Here is a 19415-nt window from a genome sequence, read left to right as displayed (position 1 = left end):
GGTTCCCGATGTGGTTCCTGCCCGTGGCTGCCAGCACAACCCTGCGGAGCTGGAGATGGGCACTGCCCGGGGCAGCGAAGCAGAGGGGTGAGGCGTAAAGGTGCTTTTCAGCCTGAAACCCACAAAGTTCTGAGTTGCGGGTTGTGCTGCAGGAAGGAGGGGAGATTGAAATGAGATCTTAGGAAGAAATGTTTTGCTGTTCAGGTGGGGAGGCCCTGGCCCAGGGTGCCCAGAGCAGTGGTGGCTGCCCCATCCCTGGAGGGGTTCCAGGCCAGGTTGGATGGGGCTTGGAGCCCCTGAGCCAGTGGGAGGTGTCCCTGCCCATGGCAGTGGTGGGACTGGATGGGCTTGGAGGTCCCTTCCAACCCAAACCAAGTGATGGCTTTATGAAATGATGGAGCTGGCAGTGTGCACTGCCTGGGTTTCTGCTCAGGCTTCTTCAGTGCTGCTGCAGTGTGTCAGGAGTGCTGAGACCCCCCTGCACCAGGATGGCCGGGAAAATCCTCTGCTCAAATCTCAAACCTGCCAAGGCTCCTCTTGTGGTAGGAACTGGAGAAGACACCAAGAGCAGAGAAAGGATTTGGTGCAGGTTTCTGCTGGGTAACAGAGGGTTCAGCAGCTCGTCTGGATGTCGTGGCAGGCCTGAGACCGAGACCTCCAATCTCAGCTGGAAAAGGTCCCAGAGATGCTTAGATCAGACCATTTGGCTCAAAGCTTTTGTCTAATTAAAACAAAACCAAACCCAATTAATTGTTGTAAGGTCTTCCTCCGTAGCTGACAAATGTGTCCTGAATCTCACTTCATCAAAGGGGATAAATCACAGTGGCAGCTTTAATGATTGGAAATGTCTCATAGAAAAATTCCCAGTGGGCTCCAGGAGGGATGCAGATCCAGCACATGTCTTGCCATGAAGAAACAGCCAAGCTCTTGGCTTTTCTCCCCTCGTTCTGGTTGGCAGATATGGACACAGAGCCAACACGAAGAGAAAGGGTCAGCCTGGTGCAAGGGTTGTTCCGAATGGTTTGTTCTTGTGTTTGAGTTTATATAGCAGAGCCTGCCCTTTTGGTGACCCTTTTGATAATTCGGGGGGGGGGTGTGACAGCCCGCTGACCTGCAGGGAAGGTCAGGAGTGGGAGCCAGCCGGTCTCCCTGCTCCCGGCCTCGCGGCAATGAATCTTAGTTGACTATAAAGAGCAGAAAGGGCAGAATCCACCTCCAGCTCAGAAAGCAATCATGGACCCATTGTCCCTCTCCCTGCCAGCTCAGTCATTTCTCTGGAGGCTTCGTTCTGAGACAACTCTTCAGTGTGTTCAGGGGGGTTCGAACTGGATAAGCTTTAAGGTACTTTCCAACCCAAACCGCTCTATGAATCAATGAAACCCATGTGGAAAAAAACTGTCGTGGGTTTTGTCTTAAGGTCCACTCACCTTCTGGGATCACTGGGGGACCCTGATGGCCTCTGGGGGGGGATGGAGCATCCCTGGAGTTCAGGGCCCGATGGAGGAGAGGGGATGGGTGAGGGCTCAGCAGTGCTGGCGTGAGGCCGTGGATAAATCACTGCTCACAGGACCAACCCTACCCTAAAGGAAAAGATACCGGCACCGCAAAGCACCCGCATCTGCTGCGCTGGTGACATCAAAATTGCTCCTTTTGATCCATCATTTTCTACAGAAGATTTTCTTTTTTGTTTTTGCTTTAATTTTCCTCTTTTTTTTTTGGCTTTTTTTTTTGCCATGTGCATTAAATACCACTGATGACAAACTGTGGTGCTCGTGAGTGAGTGAGTGACAGCTGAAATAAGAGAAGTGACTAATCGGCCTCCTGAAGCCCTGTCGCATGGAGATTAAATGAGCCCTTTTTTCTTCCCCCCCTCAATGAGAATCATGGGCATTTGAATAATAATATTATAGTCTCCATTAAGATGACAGTGGGGGAAAAAAAATCAGCTCAGACCTGTGATTATTTCTTCAATCTAATAATTATTTAAAGACCAGATAACTCCTTTCAGCCTAATTGAGGCCTTTCAGCTGCTTAGGTTTATATTGTGTCCCTGAATTTACTCTCTCTTTCACCTTGCGTTACTAATAGCTTCAGATTGCTTTTAAGGCTGTATTTTAAACTTGCTTCCAAAAAAAAAAAGGAAGAATTAATGGTCAAAGAGGTATTAAAGACCAGAATTAAAATCACTTTCTCTCCTGCTTCCCTGGTGTTTAACCCCCTGGCTGCGCTCAGCAGCCCCAAACTCATCCTGAGGACACGCAGTGGGTTTCTCTTGGCTTTGGAGTGTGGATCGCTGAGCCTGGTCCGTGTCCTGCACCCACGCGCTCCCCGCCCGGAGGAGCTGGCTCGTCATCCCCTGGCTCCTTTGGGTAGGATGTCACTTCACAGCCATGCTCTGTCATCTCCAAATGATGTTTGAAAGCACAGATTCTTCTCCCTGGATGAGCTCTCTTGCCTTCGGCAGTGACTATTCAGAAATACTCTGCAAAGCCTTCACTGCGAGGCACGGCAGAGAAGCTGGGCTTCAGCTGACAGCTCTGCACGGCAGCTCCACGCTGGCTCTGCCTTTTGGACTGGCTCCGAATGGAAACGCTGCTGGAAAGGGCGTAAAACTACTGCTGCCTAAGTGAAGAGCTTCTGTTGTCCCGTACGTATAATTAGGAAAGCAGCAAGAACTGTCGCGAGCTGAGCTTTGCAGCAGAGCCTCCTTGTTCTCTGCAGAATCTTTCACTTTCTGGTGTTCCCTGGTGCCAGAGCCCTCTGCTCATCTCCTCAGGGAATGAGAAACTGGTGTAGGCTTCACGTTTTGGCTGCTGTTAGCGAGGGATGCTTTGGCGTTGAAGGAAAGCCCTGTGGTGATGCTCAGGGCAGAGCCTTGCAGCCGCCCCCTCTGAGCTCTCCTTGAGGTGAAGGCGGTTGTGTTGCTGTGTCCGAGTACCCATGCGAGACCCCACGGTGCTGGAGGCTTCTCCCGTCTTGAGCTGGACCTGCCGTGCACTGACTTAGCTGCTCGGCAGGATTCCTGTACGTGCAGCTCTCGTGCCGGCATTCCTGGGCTCCTCTTGGGCATTTCCACGGCGCGGGGTTCCCTCTGTGTCACCAAGAAGGCACCGCGCTGCTGGCTGGCATCTTCCTGCCGAGAGCACACATGGGTTTCTTGGTGTCCTGGGCTGCGGTGCCCCATTATCCAAGACAAAATCTGCTCTGAAATCCTGGTGATGAGGTCAGTCGTGCCAACTGCGGGTTTCCAGCAGGGACGGGGGGCATGGAGAGCCTTCTTCCGAGCAGATCCTTGGAACTGGTTTATGATATTTTGGAAGAATGCGAGGTTGTGGCTGCCCCATCCCTGGAGGTGTCCAAGGCAGGGTTGGATGGGGCTTGGAGCAACTGGATCCAGAGGGAGGTGGCCCTGCCCATGGCAGGGGTTGAACTGGATGGGCTTTGTGGTCTCTTCAAGCCCAAACCGTTCCATGGTTCTGGATTCGGAGAACACTTTGGGGATGTTGACTCGGAAATGTAATGAGAAGAGCTGGAGAGGTCACCTTGGGTGTGTTGTGGCACATTTAGTCATCCAAACAATAGGAATGTGGCAGGGTCTGTGTTCCAGCTGGGAGAGAGAGAGACTGCTCCAGCCAGAGGTGGAAATTGAGAGACTGGAAATAAGAAGCAAGCAGCGGGGTAAGCGTATCGCTGAGCAGAATGAGAAACCCATTACCGCTCTCTTTCTCCTGTCTTGTCAGTGACACCAAGACGTGCAGCCCAGGGACAGAGCTCCTTTGTCACCTTCAGAAACACCCGTCTCCGGCTCCTGGCGTTAACAAGCCTAAAGAGCGGCCAGTCGGTGACACTCGCTTATGAGCTCAGTGTAGGTTTTCAGCAGCGTGAATTATTTTAAATACCAAAACAGGGATCAGCGTCAATCAAAGCATTGGCTGCCTGCAGGTGAGGACATCTGAGCGTGGGCTGTGCTAGGGAACAGCCTCCTGCATCTGCCCCCCGGGCCGGGGGGAGGCTCAGACCTGCAGAGAGTACAGGTCCCTCCCTGGTGTGTGTGCTTGGGGCTTGCATGGCCGTGGTCAGAGGTGATGGGGCTTCGGTGCAGAGAGGGCAAGTGGAACAGAGACTCATCCTCAGCCTGTTCCCAGGGCTGGTGTTAACCCTGTGGTGCCTTGAAGTGGTGGAGAACATCTTTTCCCTAAGACAGGCTGAAACAGTTCCTTGGATAGCCCAGCCTGGACCATGTAAGGAACGCATAATTTGGGATAAAGGAGAACTCTGTGATGGTTTTCTGAGTCCAGGAAGTCAGTGGTGATCACCACTCATCTGTGGTGATGAGTAAGGCTGTGGTCAAGCCAGGAGACCAAGTGATGGTCGGGGCTGGAGATGATTAACAAGGGTGAGACACAATCCGGTGACCTCCAGGCATGTCTGTGGTGACAAGGCGGGTGCAGAGCCCTGCTGTGGGGATACTCTCAGGGCCCTTCATGATGCCTGCATCCAAACATTGTCCTGCTGACCCCACAGCTCTTCCGAGCTGGATCCTTGCAGGGTGGTCAGCTGGCATCACTTCTAGCTGCTCAGTGTGAGCCCGAGGTGGTGCTGGAAGTCTGGGGCTGAGCTGGGAACCAAACCGATACCTCCTATGTGGGATGGTCCAAGCCAGATCCACCATAAATGAGACACGCTCAGAAATGCCTGGATTTGGATTGTCTTGGATGTTCATATATTTGCTTGGAGAGTCTGCCACCCAAGCGGAACTGGTAGGCGATGAGGTGGGGCAGGCAGAGGGTCAGAAGGGTCCTTTCAAGAGCCGTTGTGTGCACGCTGTCCGGAAGGGTGGGGGGAAAGCTCTGATGTAAACATGGCTCACGCAGCCAGAGCCTCTCTGAGGTGAGTGCATGTTTCCTAAGGAAATTCCAGCCTGGTGATTCCTAATTCAGCCCGACAGCTGCCTGCATGGGTAGAGAGGATGGGAATGGGGCTGGGAATCAGGCAGGCTCCAGCCATCCCTCGCGTCTAAGTGAGGTTTAGGTGCTTTGGGAGCACCCACGGAACCAAAGCACGCAATAAACGACACCAAAACCTCGTTCGTGCCCTATTTCCGCACAGCTTTTGGCCAGAGGCTGCCTCGCCTTGTCTGCATGGGTGAGAAGATGTTGGCTGAAGGAGACTCCACTATCTGTCATCCACAGAGCTATTGGGGAGGGCAGTTTGGTTGGCATTGAGTCTTTTGGACCCAGCATCCAAGCTCTTGCTTTGTGTAGGATTCGGTCATCCCCTGGAAGCTTTCTTAGAGCAGGAAGGCTGTCCAAGGCTCCCAGGCTGGGAGGGGTGCTGCTGGCAGGGTTTGGGTGCTGCTGGAAGCCCCACGCCGGTGGCAGCTGCTTTTCAGAACTGAAGTGCCTTGTGAAGGCAGAGAGAAGTTCCTGCCTGCAAAGCCCCTGCAGAGGCACTTGTGGTGGAGGGAGTGGTGGAGGGGAGGTGCTGGCGGCTTGGTGTGTCTATGCGAAATGAACTTGCCTGCGTGAGACTCCTTCCTCAGGCTTCCAAATTAAATCGTAGAGGATTTAAAGGTAGAAAACACCTCTTATTTCCTCTGTTGCTTCCAACAACAGACCCTGCAGGAGACATCCTTTTAGCCAAGATTGCAGATTGATGGTTGGGTGTGTGAGCTGCGGGCTTTGTCTTGGGCTGAAGTTGATTATCCCCTCCCCTGGCTGAGCAGAGTACATTATAAACAGCTAAACCACATAACAAATTAACACACAGAGACTGAACCGAGTGGCAAAACACCAAGCCTGAACTGTTTACCAATAAGTTAGGAGATATGCTTTATTCTTGTTGGGCTTAGAGACGTCCTCACTTTATCTCAAGGACTGTGTAATTAGAAAGTCTCCTTTGAATTTTATCTGCAGGGCACACTGGATCTAATCCTTTGCTCTGTGTGTGTTTTGTTTTCTTTCTTTCCCCAGAACCATGTGAGGGACGTTGCCGGGGCACAGGACACGCACAGGGGACACAAAGTTTGCCTTTCCCAGCATGGATCAGAGGAAGAACTGGCCTCGGGTACCGGACTCCGATGTCTGGTCGGTGGCTTTGCTCTGTCTCTTCCTGGCATCGCTCTCCCGAAATGTGTCCAGCAATGCCTTGTTCAGCACTTTCCACTCTGAGAACCGGGACTGGACGTTCAACCACCTGACTGTCCACCAAGGCACCGGAGCAGTCTATGTTGGAGCCATCAACCGGGTTTACAAGCTTTCGGGTAACCTGACCATTTTGGTGGCTCATAAAACTGGTCCTGAGGAGGACAATAAATCCTGCTACCCACCCCTCATTGTCCAGCCGTGCAGCGAGATCCTCACCCTTACCAACAACGTCAACAAGCTGCTGATCATCGACTACTCCGAGAACCGGCTGCTCGCTTGTGGCAGCCTGTACCAGGGGGTCTGCAAGCTGCTGCGCCTGGATGACCTCTTCATCTTGGTAGAGCCCTCGCACAAAAAGGAGCACTACCTCTCCAGTGTCAACAAGACCGGCACAATGTATGGTGTGATCGTGCGCTCGGAAGGTGAAGATGGGAAGCTCTTCATTGGCACAGCGGTGGATGGCAAGCAGGATTATTTCCCCACCCTCTCCAGCCGCAAACTCCCCCGGGACCCAGAGTCATCAGCAATGTTGGATTATGAGCTTCACAGTGACTTTGTCTCATCCCTCATCAAAATCCCCTCAGATACCTTGGCCCTTGTTTCGCACTTTGATATCTTCTACATCTATGGCTTTGCCAGCGGCAACTTTGTCTATTTTTTGACTGTCCAGCCAGAGACCCCCGAGGGTGTCTCCATCAACTCCGCCAGCGATCTCTTTTACACGTCTCGCATTGTCCGCCTCTGCAAAGATGACCCCAAGTTCCACTCCTATGTCTCGCTGCCCTTTGGCTGCGTCAAGGGGGACACGGAGTACCGCCTCCTGCAAGCAGCGTACCTCTCCAAGCCTGGAGACGTGCTGGCCAGGTCCCTCAATATCACGGCCCAGGAGGATGTCCTCTTTGCCATTTTCTCCAAAGGACAGAAGCAGTACCATCAGCCACCCGACGACTCTGCGCTCTGCGTCTTCCCCATCCGCACCATCAACGCTCAGATCAAGGACCGCCTGCAGTCCTGCTACCAAGGGGAAGGCAACCTGGAGCTCAACTGGCTGCTGGGGAAGGACGTCCAGTGCACTAAAGCGGTAAGGATGCTCCAGCTGTTGGCCACGGTAGCCCTCAAGAACCGGTATCGATGCCTGGCCCTGTGACACACGAGGTTGTGGAACGAGATTGATCGTTCTGTGCCTCAGCTTCCCTGAACGCAGAACAGCCATAGTAGTCCTTCCTCTTTAATCGCTGTTGTTATCAGGCAGTTGAGGACGACAGTGAAAGGAAGGGCTGGCGTTGAGGCAGGTGAATGAAGGTGTGTGGCTCCTGGGAAGTGTTTGCTCTTCCCAGCGTGGGGCTCTGGAAGCTGGAAGAAGGCTCTCGCCCTTCCCTGAGCAGGAGGGCTCATGTGACCTTAAAGCAAAGCCTTTGCTGATGTGAGGGTGCTGAGAACCTTTCTGCTTAGAGTGCTCAGCGTCTCTGGAAAGCAGGTCAAGAGGAGGTGAAACGAGTGGAGGAGAGAGTTCCTGCATGGCCACGCAGCAGGCCTGAACCCAGCAGAACCTACTAGATTTAGAATACGAGTGGAAGTGTCTGTTGGGCTTAGGGTTCCTCCTCAGCCCTGTCCAAACACATTTAGGAGCATCTGCAGGATGTCTTGGCTTCAGGCAGCGAAGGGAACAGGCCATTGCAGAAGCTGGCTGAGGCTGGCAGGGTCCCTGGGCAGGGGGGTTGTGTGATGGTGGCTCCCACCCCACGGGCAGCATCGCCTGCTCCCCTCTTTGTGAGCCCAAGTGTGTGAGGTTACCCTGTGCTTCATGTTTCACTCACTGCTGCCCAAACTTTGTCTTTCCAGCCAGTCCCCATCGATGACAATTTCTGCGGGCTCGACATCAACCAGCCCCTGGGAGGCTCGACGCCGGTGGATGGAGTGACGCTCTACACCTCCAGCCGGGACCGGATGACTTCTGTTGCCTCCTACGTCTACAATGGCTACAGCGTGGTGTTCGTGGGGACTAAGACTGGCAAACTGAAGAAGGTAAGCCGATTTCCATGGCTTCGGAGAGCCAGGATCTATTGCTCATCTCTGTTGGGGGGCTCAGACGCGTGTAGCTTTTGCTGTGTCTTATTGAGATTTCCCAGTGTGAAACTGGGAGCGAGTCAGGAGTGAAAATCATGGGGTGAGGGTCATAAAGAGCCTTGCAAATAGAGAGACAAAGTTCATCCGTCAGCACTGTTGGTACAGAGCGGTGTTGCTGCATTTTTTTTGAAGCAGAGAAGTGCCAAGCCTTGGCAAAGGTGCAGTGGAACCTGCTGCAGCCTGGTCCTGGAAAAGGGACCGAACAGAGTGGCACTGTTCCCATCGCTCTGCAGCATTACAGCTCAGAGCATCGCCTTGCAGGGGCTGAGGGCATCTTCCTGTGCTTCCAGCCAGCAACTGGGTAACGCGAGTCTCGGCATCATGTCAGCTCTTGCATTCGTCACCTGTCTGTGTGTTACAGCGTCAACCTGGTGCTTGTCAGGGGTTTTGTATTTTATCACTCTGTAAACCATGGGAGGTAGGGGCGTGGAAGTGTGTTTCTTGGGCTGATGTGTAAATTATCAGGGCAATAACGGGCCAGTCTGATTAGAAACAAGTGAGGAGTTAGCTTGCTGTTTCTGACTTTGAATGAACCTCAGCAAGCTGCATCCAAGGTCTCGGATCTTCCCTTCTTTTCTGATGCAGTGATGGAAATTTTCCAATAAATTTGAGTTGTTTCCCAGCAATCCTTCTGCAACTTGTGCAGAATGAGAGCCAGAAAGGTTTTGGTTGTGGTAAAATTGCTCGTGGTGGCAGGATATTTGGTCGTGGAGAGAGAGGAACGGGTTAACTTGGCGGCTTTTGGAAACCAAGCCTCAGGGCAGGAGTTCTGCTTTTCTCTACCTCCTGCTCAGTCCCTCTGACAGTTCCTGATTGATCAGTCCTGGAAGATAACATTCCTGTCCCCTCTGCATCACAAAGCTGGGGCTAGTTGCCCAAGGCGAAGAGATGCTCCTGCTGGTTTTCTCTTCCAGCTCCAGTGAGGTATAGGATTTTGAAGTCCAGCTGGGATTTCCCCACCTCTGAGTCCTCTGAAGGCCAAGTCACACATCTCTCATGTGGTCCACACTGGTCCTGATGAGTCCCATATTAAAAATAAGTGTGGGAATGGCCTTGGAGTCCATAAGCGGAGGAGACCCCCCCAACCTCCTGCTGTTGGGCTTCAGAGTCCGAGGTGCACCTGGAAGGCAGCTCCTCAGTGTCTGCAGTGGCCTGATCCAGCTCCGGTGAGCCCAGCCTTGGAGCTGCTGCCCTGGAAAGCTGAGACCCTTCAAATCCACCTAAAACACAAACAGTAGCATTAGGTGAACCGGCTTCTTCATACCAGGGAAAGAGTTAATGAATGTAATCAACAGCAGGCTGTTAATTTTTTGTCCTCAAGCAGCAGGGAATTTCTTCCTCATCTCTCCAGGAAGATACAAGGACAGGCAGATACTACACTTCAATGTCTGCATCATTTTAATTACATCAGTTCATTAATATTCATTCAGCACTTTCCAAGTGCTGAGTAGTAGTAAATTAGGTGCCTCCCTGGTGCCCCTCAAGTGTCAGTGGGGCAATTTGGAACATGGGGGAGAGTGGGCTTGTGAGCAGAGCCCGTCTCCTCCCTACCCGCCGTGGCACACGGGAGCACTGGGATTTTTATACCTAAATGGACGGAACAGGCGCCCTCAGCATATTGCAACTGCGTGTTACCGAGCTTCGAGCCAGCCATGAAGCCTCGTACTTCGTGTATGCAGTGTTCTGGGGGGACAGGGGAGGTGCCTCGCTTAGAGGCACTGGGTCAAGATGATCAAAGCCCAATCCAACTTGGCCTTGAACACCTCCAGGCTGTAGGAATGTTGTTCTTCTCTATCTCATGGTCCTGTCCACGACGTCAGTAAATCTTTTCTCATTTGACATGTGAAATTAGCTTTTACGTGGCCTAAGAGGGGTTGAGTGAAGCGTAGGAAGCAGCTTTGCATTGAACTGTGGGGCTCTTGGGAGGCTCTCTGGAGCGCGGGCGTTGCGGACCTGCTGGAAGTTAACAGGTTGTCTCTAGTTCTTCTGTGTGTTCCAAGACCAGGCATGTCTCAAAGTCAGCGAGTGCTGAGGATGCTCGGGACTGTAAATGTTTCCATATCTCTTCTTCCCCATATGTGAAATGAGGACGGTAAAAATGTATGCAACTCTAAAGTGCCAGAGATTTACAGATAGACACCTTGTCTCCTCCAGCTCGCTGCCTTGCATATCTACCTACACAGTTAATGTTTGAAAGCTACGTCACACTTATTCCCTCTTGTTGATTTACTTTGGAAACAAGCTGGTGGCTCAGTCTGGGCTTTCAAAGAAGCTACTTTTGTGTAGCTGGAGGAAAGAAGTCAGGGAGCCAGCTCTGGAATATTTCAGGTTTGTCTGTGCTCCCCCAGTGAGAATTCATTACTGCGAGTGCTGCTTAATCTCACTGATGTCCTTCTTCCCATCAGCTGTTCACCGAGCTGCCTCCTGGGATGTCACCTAGGAGCTCGATGCTGAAGGTCCCCAAGTCCCTGCCTGCCTACGCTCTTCTGCTGCAGCCCCGTGTTTGCCAGCCCTTCTCTTTTTCGATGTTTCCTGGGTACATTTGAAGTCATTTTGCTCTTTCCAGCAGCCAGCGCTGGCTGACCCTTAAAGGAAGGAGTTTTGTGGGCGCTTGGGAGCAGCGCGGAGCCCCGTGGCGAGGCTGGCGGCACTCCCAGGCTGGGCTCGCTGGTTGGGGTGCAGGTTTGGGAGCCCTGTGGGGGGCTGCGCCTTTGGCATAGCCGTGCTTCGCGTGTTGCTAGCGGAGCTGCTGACAAATGAGTCAATAATATCAGATAGGGCAGTTGGCAACGAGCTTGGCATCTTTGCCGCGGGGAAGCAGAGCGTTCGCTGGGGTCAGGGTTTGAGTTCAGGGTTGAGGACATGCTCGTAGCCTGTGGCTGCCCCCGGCAGCTGAGCCGCTTCCCGCACGTGCGTGCATTGCCTGTCCCGGGGCAGGAGGATGAAAAGGATGAATCGATGGATCTATTCTCCATTAAATGGAGAGCGGAGGAGGACTTTTCTCGCGTAGCGCTGGCTGGGCCAGCCTGCTGCCTCTCGTCGCAGCCTGCCTGCACGTGGGGCGAGCCTCGAGCGGGGGCTCACGGTGCGCTTAGCGCACTCACTCTATGAAATAGATGCCCACCTCCTGTTCCATGGCTGCCCACTGCTTTCCAGAACAACTCTTCCTCAGCAGTTTTCTCCAAGTGGGAGAAAAGCAAAAGTGTGCTGTTGATGCTGCGACCTTTCGGATACAGCGGGATGCAGCTCTCGTGGTGGTCCAGCTCTTCTTCCAAAGCATCTCAGCTTTGCAGCTGTGGGAGCAAGGGAGAAAGGGCTCGTATTAGTGAGTTAATAGTTCAGAATTGTGCATTCCTGCAATAAAACAATTTTCATCGAGCAAAATTAGAAGAGACATTAATGCAACAGTTAACAGCAACTAACTGCTGGGGGGAGATGTGTCGGCTTGCTTGTTCTGTTTATGGGCTTCGTGCAATTCCATCAATATTGATGTGTGATGCCTTTGATTTTGACACTAATCATTGCTATGAATTAAATTTGCAGCCATATAATTAGGACTGCTATTAATAGGGCCTCAAGCTAAGCACTGCTGTGCTAGTTGTCTTTTTCCTGATGGAAAACGGTATCCACGGAACTCGGCTAATGTGGTTTGCCTGTTAGATGCTGAGACTGATGTGAAAATTATACTTGCTATATTTAGAGGGGCTCCTCTGAAATTCAGATTCACGGGGAGGGTCTGACTCAGAGGTTCCCCAAGAACTGCATTGGAGTTGTCCTTAAACTTCCTAGCAGTTTGCTGCTCTTCTCAAGATCTATCAGCTTAGCGGAGAGGAGGGTTGCAAGAGGAGAGCAGCTCTCTCAGCCTGAAGTGCTGCTCTCTCAAGCCCTGTTTCCATTCAGTTCCCCTCCCTTGTGCAGATATTTCCATTTATTTCTTCCACTTGATGCTGTTCCAGCTCTCTCTGTCCCTGTACCTGCCTGGTTTAATCTCATCAGGCTGAGTGCAGTAGCTGGGATAGCAGCGTGGCTCACCACTACGAATCAATCTTGTATTTCATCCTCAGGAGGTGTGTTTCTTATTAGATCTAATAAACCAGAGAAGTGTCCTTCATTCAGCTTGTCAATGGAGGACATTGTTTGCGATCAAGAACAAATAAATGTCTCTTTTATGTCTGGCAGTGTACCATCTAGGTATTATTTTACCATCGTGCTGGTTCACGCCTGCTGTAGGACGAACGCAGTGGGAGCCTCCAGCCTTGCCATCCTTGCCTCCCTTCACATGAGTTGGGAACGTGCTTGGATGTGCATTTGGGATGGCTCCCAGGGAAAAGCAGTAGCGGTGACGGTGTAGCTGGTTTTCACTCAGAACTGAGTTGTTCCGGTGATAATGAGGCTTTGTTCAGTCTGCTTGAAGATGCTTGGAGGTTTGGGATGTGCTTCTTGGTGTTGGCACTGTTAGAGCTATCCGGATCCAGTCTGGTGGTTGCGGTTATAGCTACGAACCAAAACTCTGTGTTGTCTGTCTCCAGTTTGGCTCAGACGGCAAGAACCCAGTTTCAGTTATTTCAGATGCCTGAGGTGCATCTCAATCCCTACTCCATCGTGCTGGATAAATGGTGTCGGATAAATGGTGTCAGACGTTGCTCTGAACCACTGTACCGCGCTGAAGCGATTGCAGCTGCGCTGTGCGTGGCGTGAATCGATGCCGGTATGCAAGGTGACCCGGGAGGAGCAGCTTGGGATCTGCTGGAGCAAAAGCGCTGTGGAAAAATATGCAGTGCTGCAAGGGTTTTCATAATTGGAGACACATTCCTGTTTACCTGTTGAATGCCTGAACGCAGGGCGTGTTCCGTGCTTTCAACGAAGGTGAACCTCCACTTCTGCAAGGGACAGCGATAACTAATCGCATTACGCAGTCAGGGGAAAAGTGAACTTTTAAGTGTGCGGTTACATCTTGGTATGTGATAGTTTGATTCAGCTCGGCTGATTTAATTTGTTCCATTAGTGGGAATAAAATAGGTCTTTCACAGTGAAATATGCGTCTGAACCTGTCCTTATCTGACTTCATTCTAGGGCTGGTTATCTCATCCTTTTAATTTATCCCTAATTATCGCCCTCGCATGCATTCCATAGCACTTTAGGAAAAAGTGAGTTGCTTCAGCGTGTAGAGAAGCCAAAAGGACACCAGGCTGTTATTGAACAGATGAAAATCATCGCTTGCAGGCATCTTCCCAAGGAGATGCCTGGTTTCAGCCATAGGTTGGAAGGTCAGGTGCTCTGCTGACTCGATGATCGCTCCATCACCCTTGGAGCACAGACCTCTGTCCCAGCAGAGGGGTAAAGTGGTAGATGATTCTTGCTTGGCTGAAAAAGTTGTTTAATTGAAAAGCCTGAGAAATAAGTCTCTCTTTCTTGCCCTAAGATGTGAAATAAGGAGGTATTTATTTGGTACTTGTATTGCTGGTGAGTTGCTCTGGCGTGGTGGGAGAAGCTGGGTTCCTTTTCCTCCCTAAACAAGGAGTTTTGAGCCTCAGGCAGTCATTCCTCTTTGTTTCCAGCAGTGTAAAAAGGATGTTCTCAAACCATGACCGCGGAAATGTGTCCCTGAGATACCCAGTGGTCCCTCACATCTTTTACTGTTAGCCAGAAGCTGGAGGCTTACTTATTAGCTGGAATTTGTGCAAGGGAATATGAAAAGTGATGAAAGCCAACGGAAAGCACCAAGACACAAGTTTCAGGGCTGGAGAAGGGGCAGAGCTGCCAAGTCTCTCTAGACTCAGGGTTAGAGCAGTTCAGGAATGTCCCTGCTACTTCTTAAAGGCATGAAATTGGCCTCCTCTTCTCCCAGCATTACTTCTCTAGCTCTGTTATCTGTTGCCTGGCAGAGCAAGTGAAATAAGGAAAAAAAAGAGAAGTTGGGATGTATTTTTATAACTGCTGGCGACCCAAGGGGCAAGTGTTCAGGAAATGCTACGTGAAATCGAGCCAGGTGGGCTCAGAGTCTGCTTTAATTTGTTTCTTGGCTCACGAGGGAGGGATGACTCTCGTTCTCACTTGGGGTCAGGCGCCTTGAAAAATCGGCTTGAAATTTGTGAGTGCAACAGTTACATATTATTAATTTCCAAAGGAAGTGGAGCTGGTGAAGGCTGCGAGTGGCTGGGCAGCCTTCGTGCATGGAAACCAGCCTCCCTCAGATCTCAGTGGCTCACCGGCGGCAGCCTTCACCCTGAAGGCAAAGGATCCATGTGCTGAGAGGAGTCTCTCTTGAAGAGCTCTTTCATAAATCCATGGAATGATTTGGGTTGGAAGGGACCTCAAAGCCCATCCAGTCCCACCCCTGCCATGGGCAGGGACACCTCCCACTGGCTCAGGGGCTCCAAGCCCCATCCAACCTGGCCTGGAACCCCTCCAGGGATGGGGCAGCCACCACTGCTCTGGGCAACCTGGGCCAGGGCAGGGACACCCTCACAGCAAAACATTTCTCCCTAAGATCTCATCTCGATCTCCCCTCTTTCAGCTGAAAACCATTCCCCTCATCCTGTCCCTGCCTTCCCTGATCCAGAGCCCCTCCCCAGCTTTCCTGGAGCCCCTTTCGGTACTGGAGACTGCTTTAAGATCACAGGGTGGATTCCTATCTGGGATTTCTCCTGGCATTCCTTGTCACTCTTCTTGTCTAATGTCGCAAGTCCAGGGCAGGTTCTGCTGGCGAGCAGGTCTCCGTGGCTCCACATGCTCTGGGCTTCCTCTGCAGCATCTGCCTCCTTCTACACTGCCCTCAGTGCTGGCAAAGTCCTGGGAGGTTGGAAACCTCTTGATGCCTCTCTTGAGCATGCGCAGCCTGAAACCAGAAACGCGTCCCATGTCTTGCCTGTCCCGGTGCTCTTGGGTTTTTATACGGGCAGGAATAAAGCTCGGAGCAGCACGCATGAGGGTGAAGGGTGCTTTGAGGTGCGTCAGTCCACGTACTTGGGGACTATTTACCACAGAGTTCCCCAAAAGGCTGTTTCCCCCTCTTTTGGATGTATATTTTTTTTTCCTTGAACATATTTAGAGCATAATTAATCCCCACGCCTTTTATAAGAAGAGGCATTATCTCCTTTATGAGGATGAAGTGAGGCAGAAGTTATTCCTCCTCTGATTCATGCTGGAAGCAGAGCTGCATTTTCCTCTGTTCGGTAATGCACCGCTTCTGGAGCAATCCTGGTGAAAAACATCAGGAAATACCAAACTATTTTGTGAATCTGTGTTTTTCTGACCATCCCCTCCTTTCCTCTGAGTGTAAATCCGAAGAGGTTGCTGTGTTCGGGATGATGTTGGTTTCTGGGGGAAGGGCAGTGTTACACTCCCGCCTTTCTATTTATGAGTCAAGCAGTTCATGCTTTCTTTACTATATATATTTTTTTTTCCTGCAGGCTTTTAAAACCCTCAGAGGTCAAAATAACATGGGTTTCGGTCCATTTGTAAGATCTTAAATCCCCGGGTGGCAAGGGATACTGTGAGAAGACCTCACTATGCAGATTCTCTCGCTGCCTCCTTGAGGCAAAACCAGGAATGTGGCAAACACAAATGTGCTGGAAGAGATGGGGGAATCCAAAGGATGAGTCCCCGGTGCTGCTGCGAAAAGGTTGGGATTTGGAACTGGCTGATCGTTAAGATTCCTTCCAACCCAAGCCATTCTATGATTTGGAGGAAATCAGGGAGTGAAATGCCATGGGAAAGTAGTGCTGCCGCGGCTTCTGATGGGATTTGCTGTTAGGCTTTGCCTTCTGTGTGTCGGGGTGCTGCCTTTAATATCTCCTCGATCCCCCAATCACGTTTACTGCCCATTGCCATTACATTACTTTTTGCTGCCGGACGGGGCACCAACAGCATTAGTGGGGCTGTAAAACGCTGCACGGTTTGCGAAGGCAAATCCATCACTTGAACGTCTGCCTGATATTTATGGACGTGCCAGACGGGCGTGGATTGGATGCGGTTGGTCTCTATATTAGCATGAGTCCATTATGCCCGTTACGATGCGTGGTCTCCCCGCCTCCCCCTGCCTTTTATTACCTTCTTTTCATTTCTGCCGAGATGCATGGCCAGGCAGATGCCTGCCTTCCTCACACCTTCGGGGAGCTCTTTGCAGGCTGCCCAGCCTGAGCAATACAGGAGAGAGAGAAACCCCTGCCCGCGGTAGGAGCTTCAGGGATTGGAGAGTGCAGAACTCAAGGGAATTTTGCACCGGAGAGGTTCTGCAGTGAGGCCATAGGTTTTCCTGGCTGTGACTTGGAGAAAAAGAGCAACAAAATACAGAAGTTTTGATGTGGCTGCTGTTTATTACCAGCAGTGGTAGCAGCTCCTCGCTCTTCTCCCAGCCACATCCCTGCATGCGCGCTGATGCATTCAGTCTTCCTGTGCATCTCCTGGACCCTGCCTTGTGTCCAGTTCTGGAATCCCCAGTGTGAGAAGGATACGGAACTGCTGGAATGGGACCCGAGGGCTCTCCAGCCCTGTCCCCTCTCCTGGTTGTCCCTTCTCTCTCGGTTACATCTCCGTTCATCAAACAGATACATGTAGATGAAAGCCACGTGCATTTAAAATGAATGCACACATCATACAGCCTCGCTGTTATACAGCGTGGGGTGGGGTTTTTTTTTTTGGTGGTAAGATGATAAATTATTTATTGTATGCTGGGCTTTAATCTCATAAACCTGCCTGCAGGCCTTACGCAAAACCAGGCTGAGCATCCCGCGAAGCGCGCAAGGCAGGCGGCAGCAAGTGCTGCTGTGGCTGTCGGTGGTAATTGGTCGCCTTCCCTCGGCCTCTGCCTCCCCCTCATCAGCTCATTAAAAGCAGTGGGGTCTGTTAACTTGGTCATTGCCATTAACTTAGAGAGTGCTTTGCATTTGTTGCTGGGAGAAGGGAGTGGGAAATAACATGAGGCAGTCAGTCCCTTGAGCTGCTCAAAGTAAAGACAAAAGGGTGAGGAGGAGACAGTGGGGTAAGCCAAGGTCTTTTAGATAAACAGCGCTGTGCCTCCAGCTGGGAGCACTTACCTTCCCCAGCCTGCAGCCCTGCAGCTCTGAGTTAACATTTGGCTGACTAACTCGCTGTTTGCTTTCGATAGTCATCCTGCAGCCGGTGGCTGATTAGGGGGAAAAACACAGCATCCTTTTGCCTGCTTCCCATTCCCACTTTCTTTGATGCTTTTTTTTCTTTTTTTGCCTGATGCTCTTAAAGCTTCCCACTCGGAGAGACTCTGTACGGCAAATGCGAGGCAGAAGTGAAGGGGCTCTCCTGGTCTGAAACGCTTAAATTAGAGAATGCTGGAGTCCCTTCCTCCCACCTTCTCTTTTCTTTTCACTCTCAAACCAATTGCAACTGTTGAGTACATTTGGGCTCAATCGTTCTGCAGAGTTTGTAGCCAAAAGACGCCAGGCTGACCGCCGGTTTTCTTTCATGCTTTCCTTGTGCAGAGCCTCTCGTGCTTGGGCTTTGGTCTTGTTGTTGAGAAATAAATCATTAGAATAATCTGGAAGGTACAGGTGTAGCGGGAGAGAAATGGAGAAGTTTGAAAGACAGTGGCAGGCTGCTTTATGCCTGTGGTTTGCCCACCAGGAAAGGGGATAACCTCACTTTCTAACTTTCATAGAATTATAGAACGGTTTTGGTTGGAGATGCCTCAAAGCCCATCCACTTCCATCCCCTGGACACCTCGCACTGGATCCAGTTGCTCCAAGCCCCATCCAACCTGGCCTGGAACACCTCCAGGGATGCAGAAGTTTTGAAAATTACTTTGTAATCCAAAGTGCAAAGAAAACAAGATAAATACTGAGCGTCACTGTTAGTAATCCACTGGTAAATATCTTTAATGTCCTATGGTTTTGACCAAAACACATCCTATTGCATGGGGCACGGCTAATATTTGCCCTTGACTTTGACGAGGCTGCCAGCTCTAATGAGCGCTGCCGTGCTGGGCGCAGGCGTGAGGCTCACGGTGAGAGCGCAGTTCTCCCAGCACCACACCGGGGCTTTGCTTGTGATGCTCTTCCTCTGAGGAGCGGTTGGAGAGGTTCTCACGGCGTTTTTGTTTTCTGTTGGCCATGCGTCCTGCCGCTTGCACTTTGTAATTAAAAGCTCAAGTGGAAATTCCCGCGGTGTGCTTCAGCGCTGCTGCTGGGAGAGCTGACCCCATGTTTCCAGCACTTTTCCCATTGAACTAGTAGGACATTTACTCAAGGGACAACAGGTGCCATCTCCCATGCTTGTTCAAGTCAGTGGGTGGGATGCTGCTGTGTGAGGAAGGGTCCCGAGTTCCTTTTCTCCCTCCAAGAAGCTGTTTAGGAGCACAACTCTAAACTCCAAAGACTTAACTTTGGATTTACTTTGAGCGGTTTGGACTTGATTTACCCTTTCTTTGCAAGAGGGAAGCACTGACCTTTAGAAAAGCTGTGGGGCTTAAATGATTACAGCATGGTCAGAGAGGAAGGTATCCCCATAACTACTAAAAGCCGAGAGTTCGATATTGGTAGCTGAGAAAGCAATCAAATTCTCTGTGTACAGGGGAAACCCTGTTGCACTGGTGGGGTTCAGCTGGGGTTAGGTTTGATACCAGCAGCTTCAGAGTCCAGATTGCCATGGAAATGGAGCAGAAACGGTTGCAGATATGGGGCAAACAGTACAACGTGCCAGTTATGGGGTGCAAGAAAAACGTCTCGGTATTTGCTTGAGAAAAAAAACCAAGCTTAATGTTTTTTAAGTGGGCTACATCGAGACTGGGATTGTTAGGAAACCTGTGATCAGAGGCACCAGGTAGCCTGGGTTCAGCAGGATCAATGTGTTATTCCTCAAGGAGCATTAAGGAACAGCTGATGCCTGCTGGAAAATGTTGATAAAGCTCTCTTTGTAGAATAATTTTTGCTTCTCTAGCACAAATGTACTATTTCTTGTTTGTATGTGTTGCTTTCTTCATTCACTCTTTTATTATTAGGGACATTTACATGAAAACGGCATTTTTTGCTCTCGCAGCATATTCCCAATTGCAGCTGCACTTGCTCAGCCAGAGCTCTCCACCTTCCCTTGGAGCAGGGCTGCCCTCTCTCCTGGGCACGATTGCATCCACGCTGGCTCAGGGACATCTAAGGTGAGGGTTTGTCTCCA

The 19415-nt window shown here is 51.1% G+C and overlaps 1 protein-coding gene across 4 annotated transcripts in view; it reads left to right on the top strand.

Annotated features, from left to right (window-relative positions):
- Nucleotides 1–19415, top strand: part of PLXNA2 (plexin A2) — a 409422-nt gene that overhangs the window by 246578 nt on the left and 143429 nt on the right. For all 4 annotated transcript variants that reach the window (XM_054087653.1, XM_054087655.1, XM_054087654.1 and 1 more), the window contains 2 exons: nt 5973–7227; nt 7989–8171. In XM_054087653.1, the coding sequence (XP_053943628.1) occupies nt 6040–7227; nt 7989–8171 (1371 nt within the window). In that variant the 5' untranslated portion in view covers nt 5973–6039. The remainder of the gene's footprint in view (nt 1–5972; nt 7228–7988; nt 8172–19415) is intronic.

Source organism: Cuculus canorus, chromosome 24 (genome assembly GCF_017976375.1).
Source record: "Cuculus canorus isolate bCucCan1 chromosome 24, bCucCan1.pri, whole genome shotgun sequence".
NCBI lineage: Eukaryota > Metazoa > Chordata > Aves > Cuculiformes > Cuculidae > Cuculus > Cuculus canorus.
Note: the sequence above shows the minus strand (reverse complement) of the source record. Positions and strands in the feature narration are given on the sequence as shown.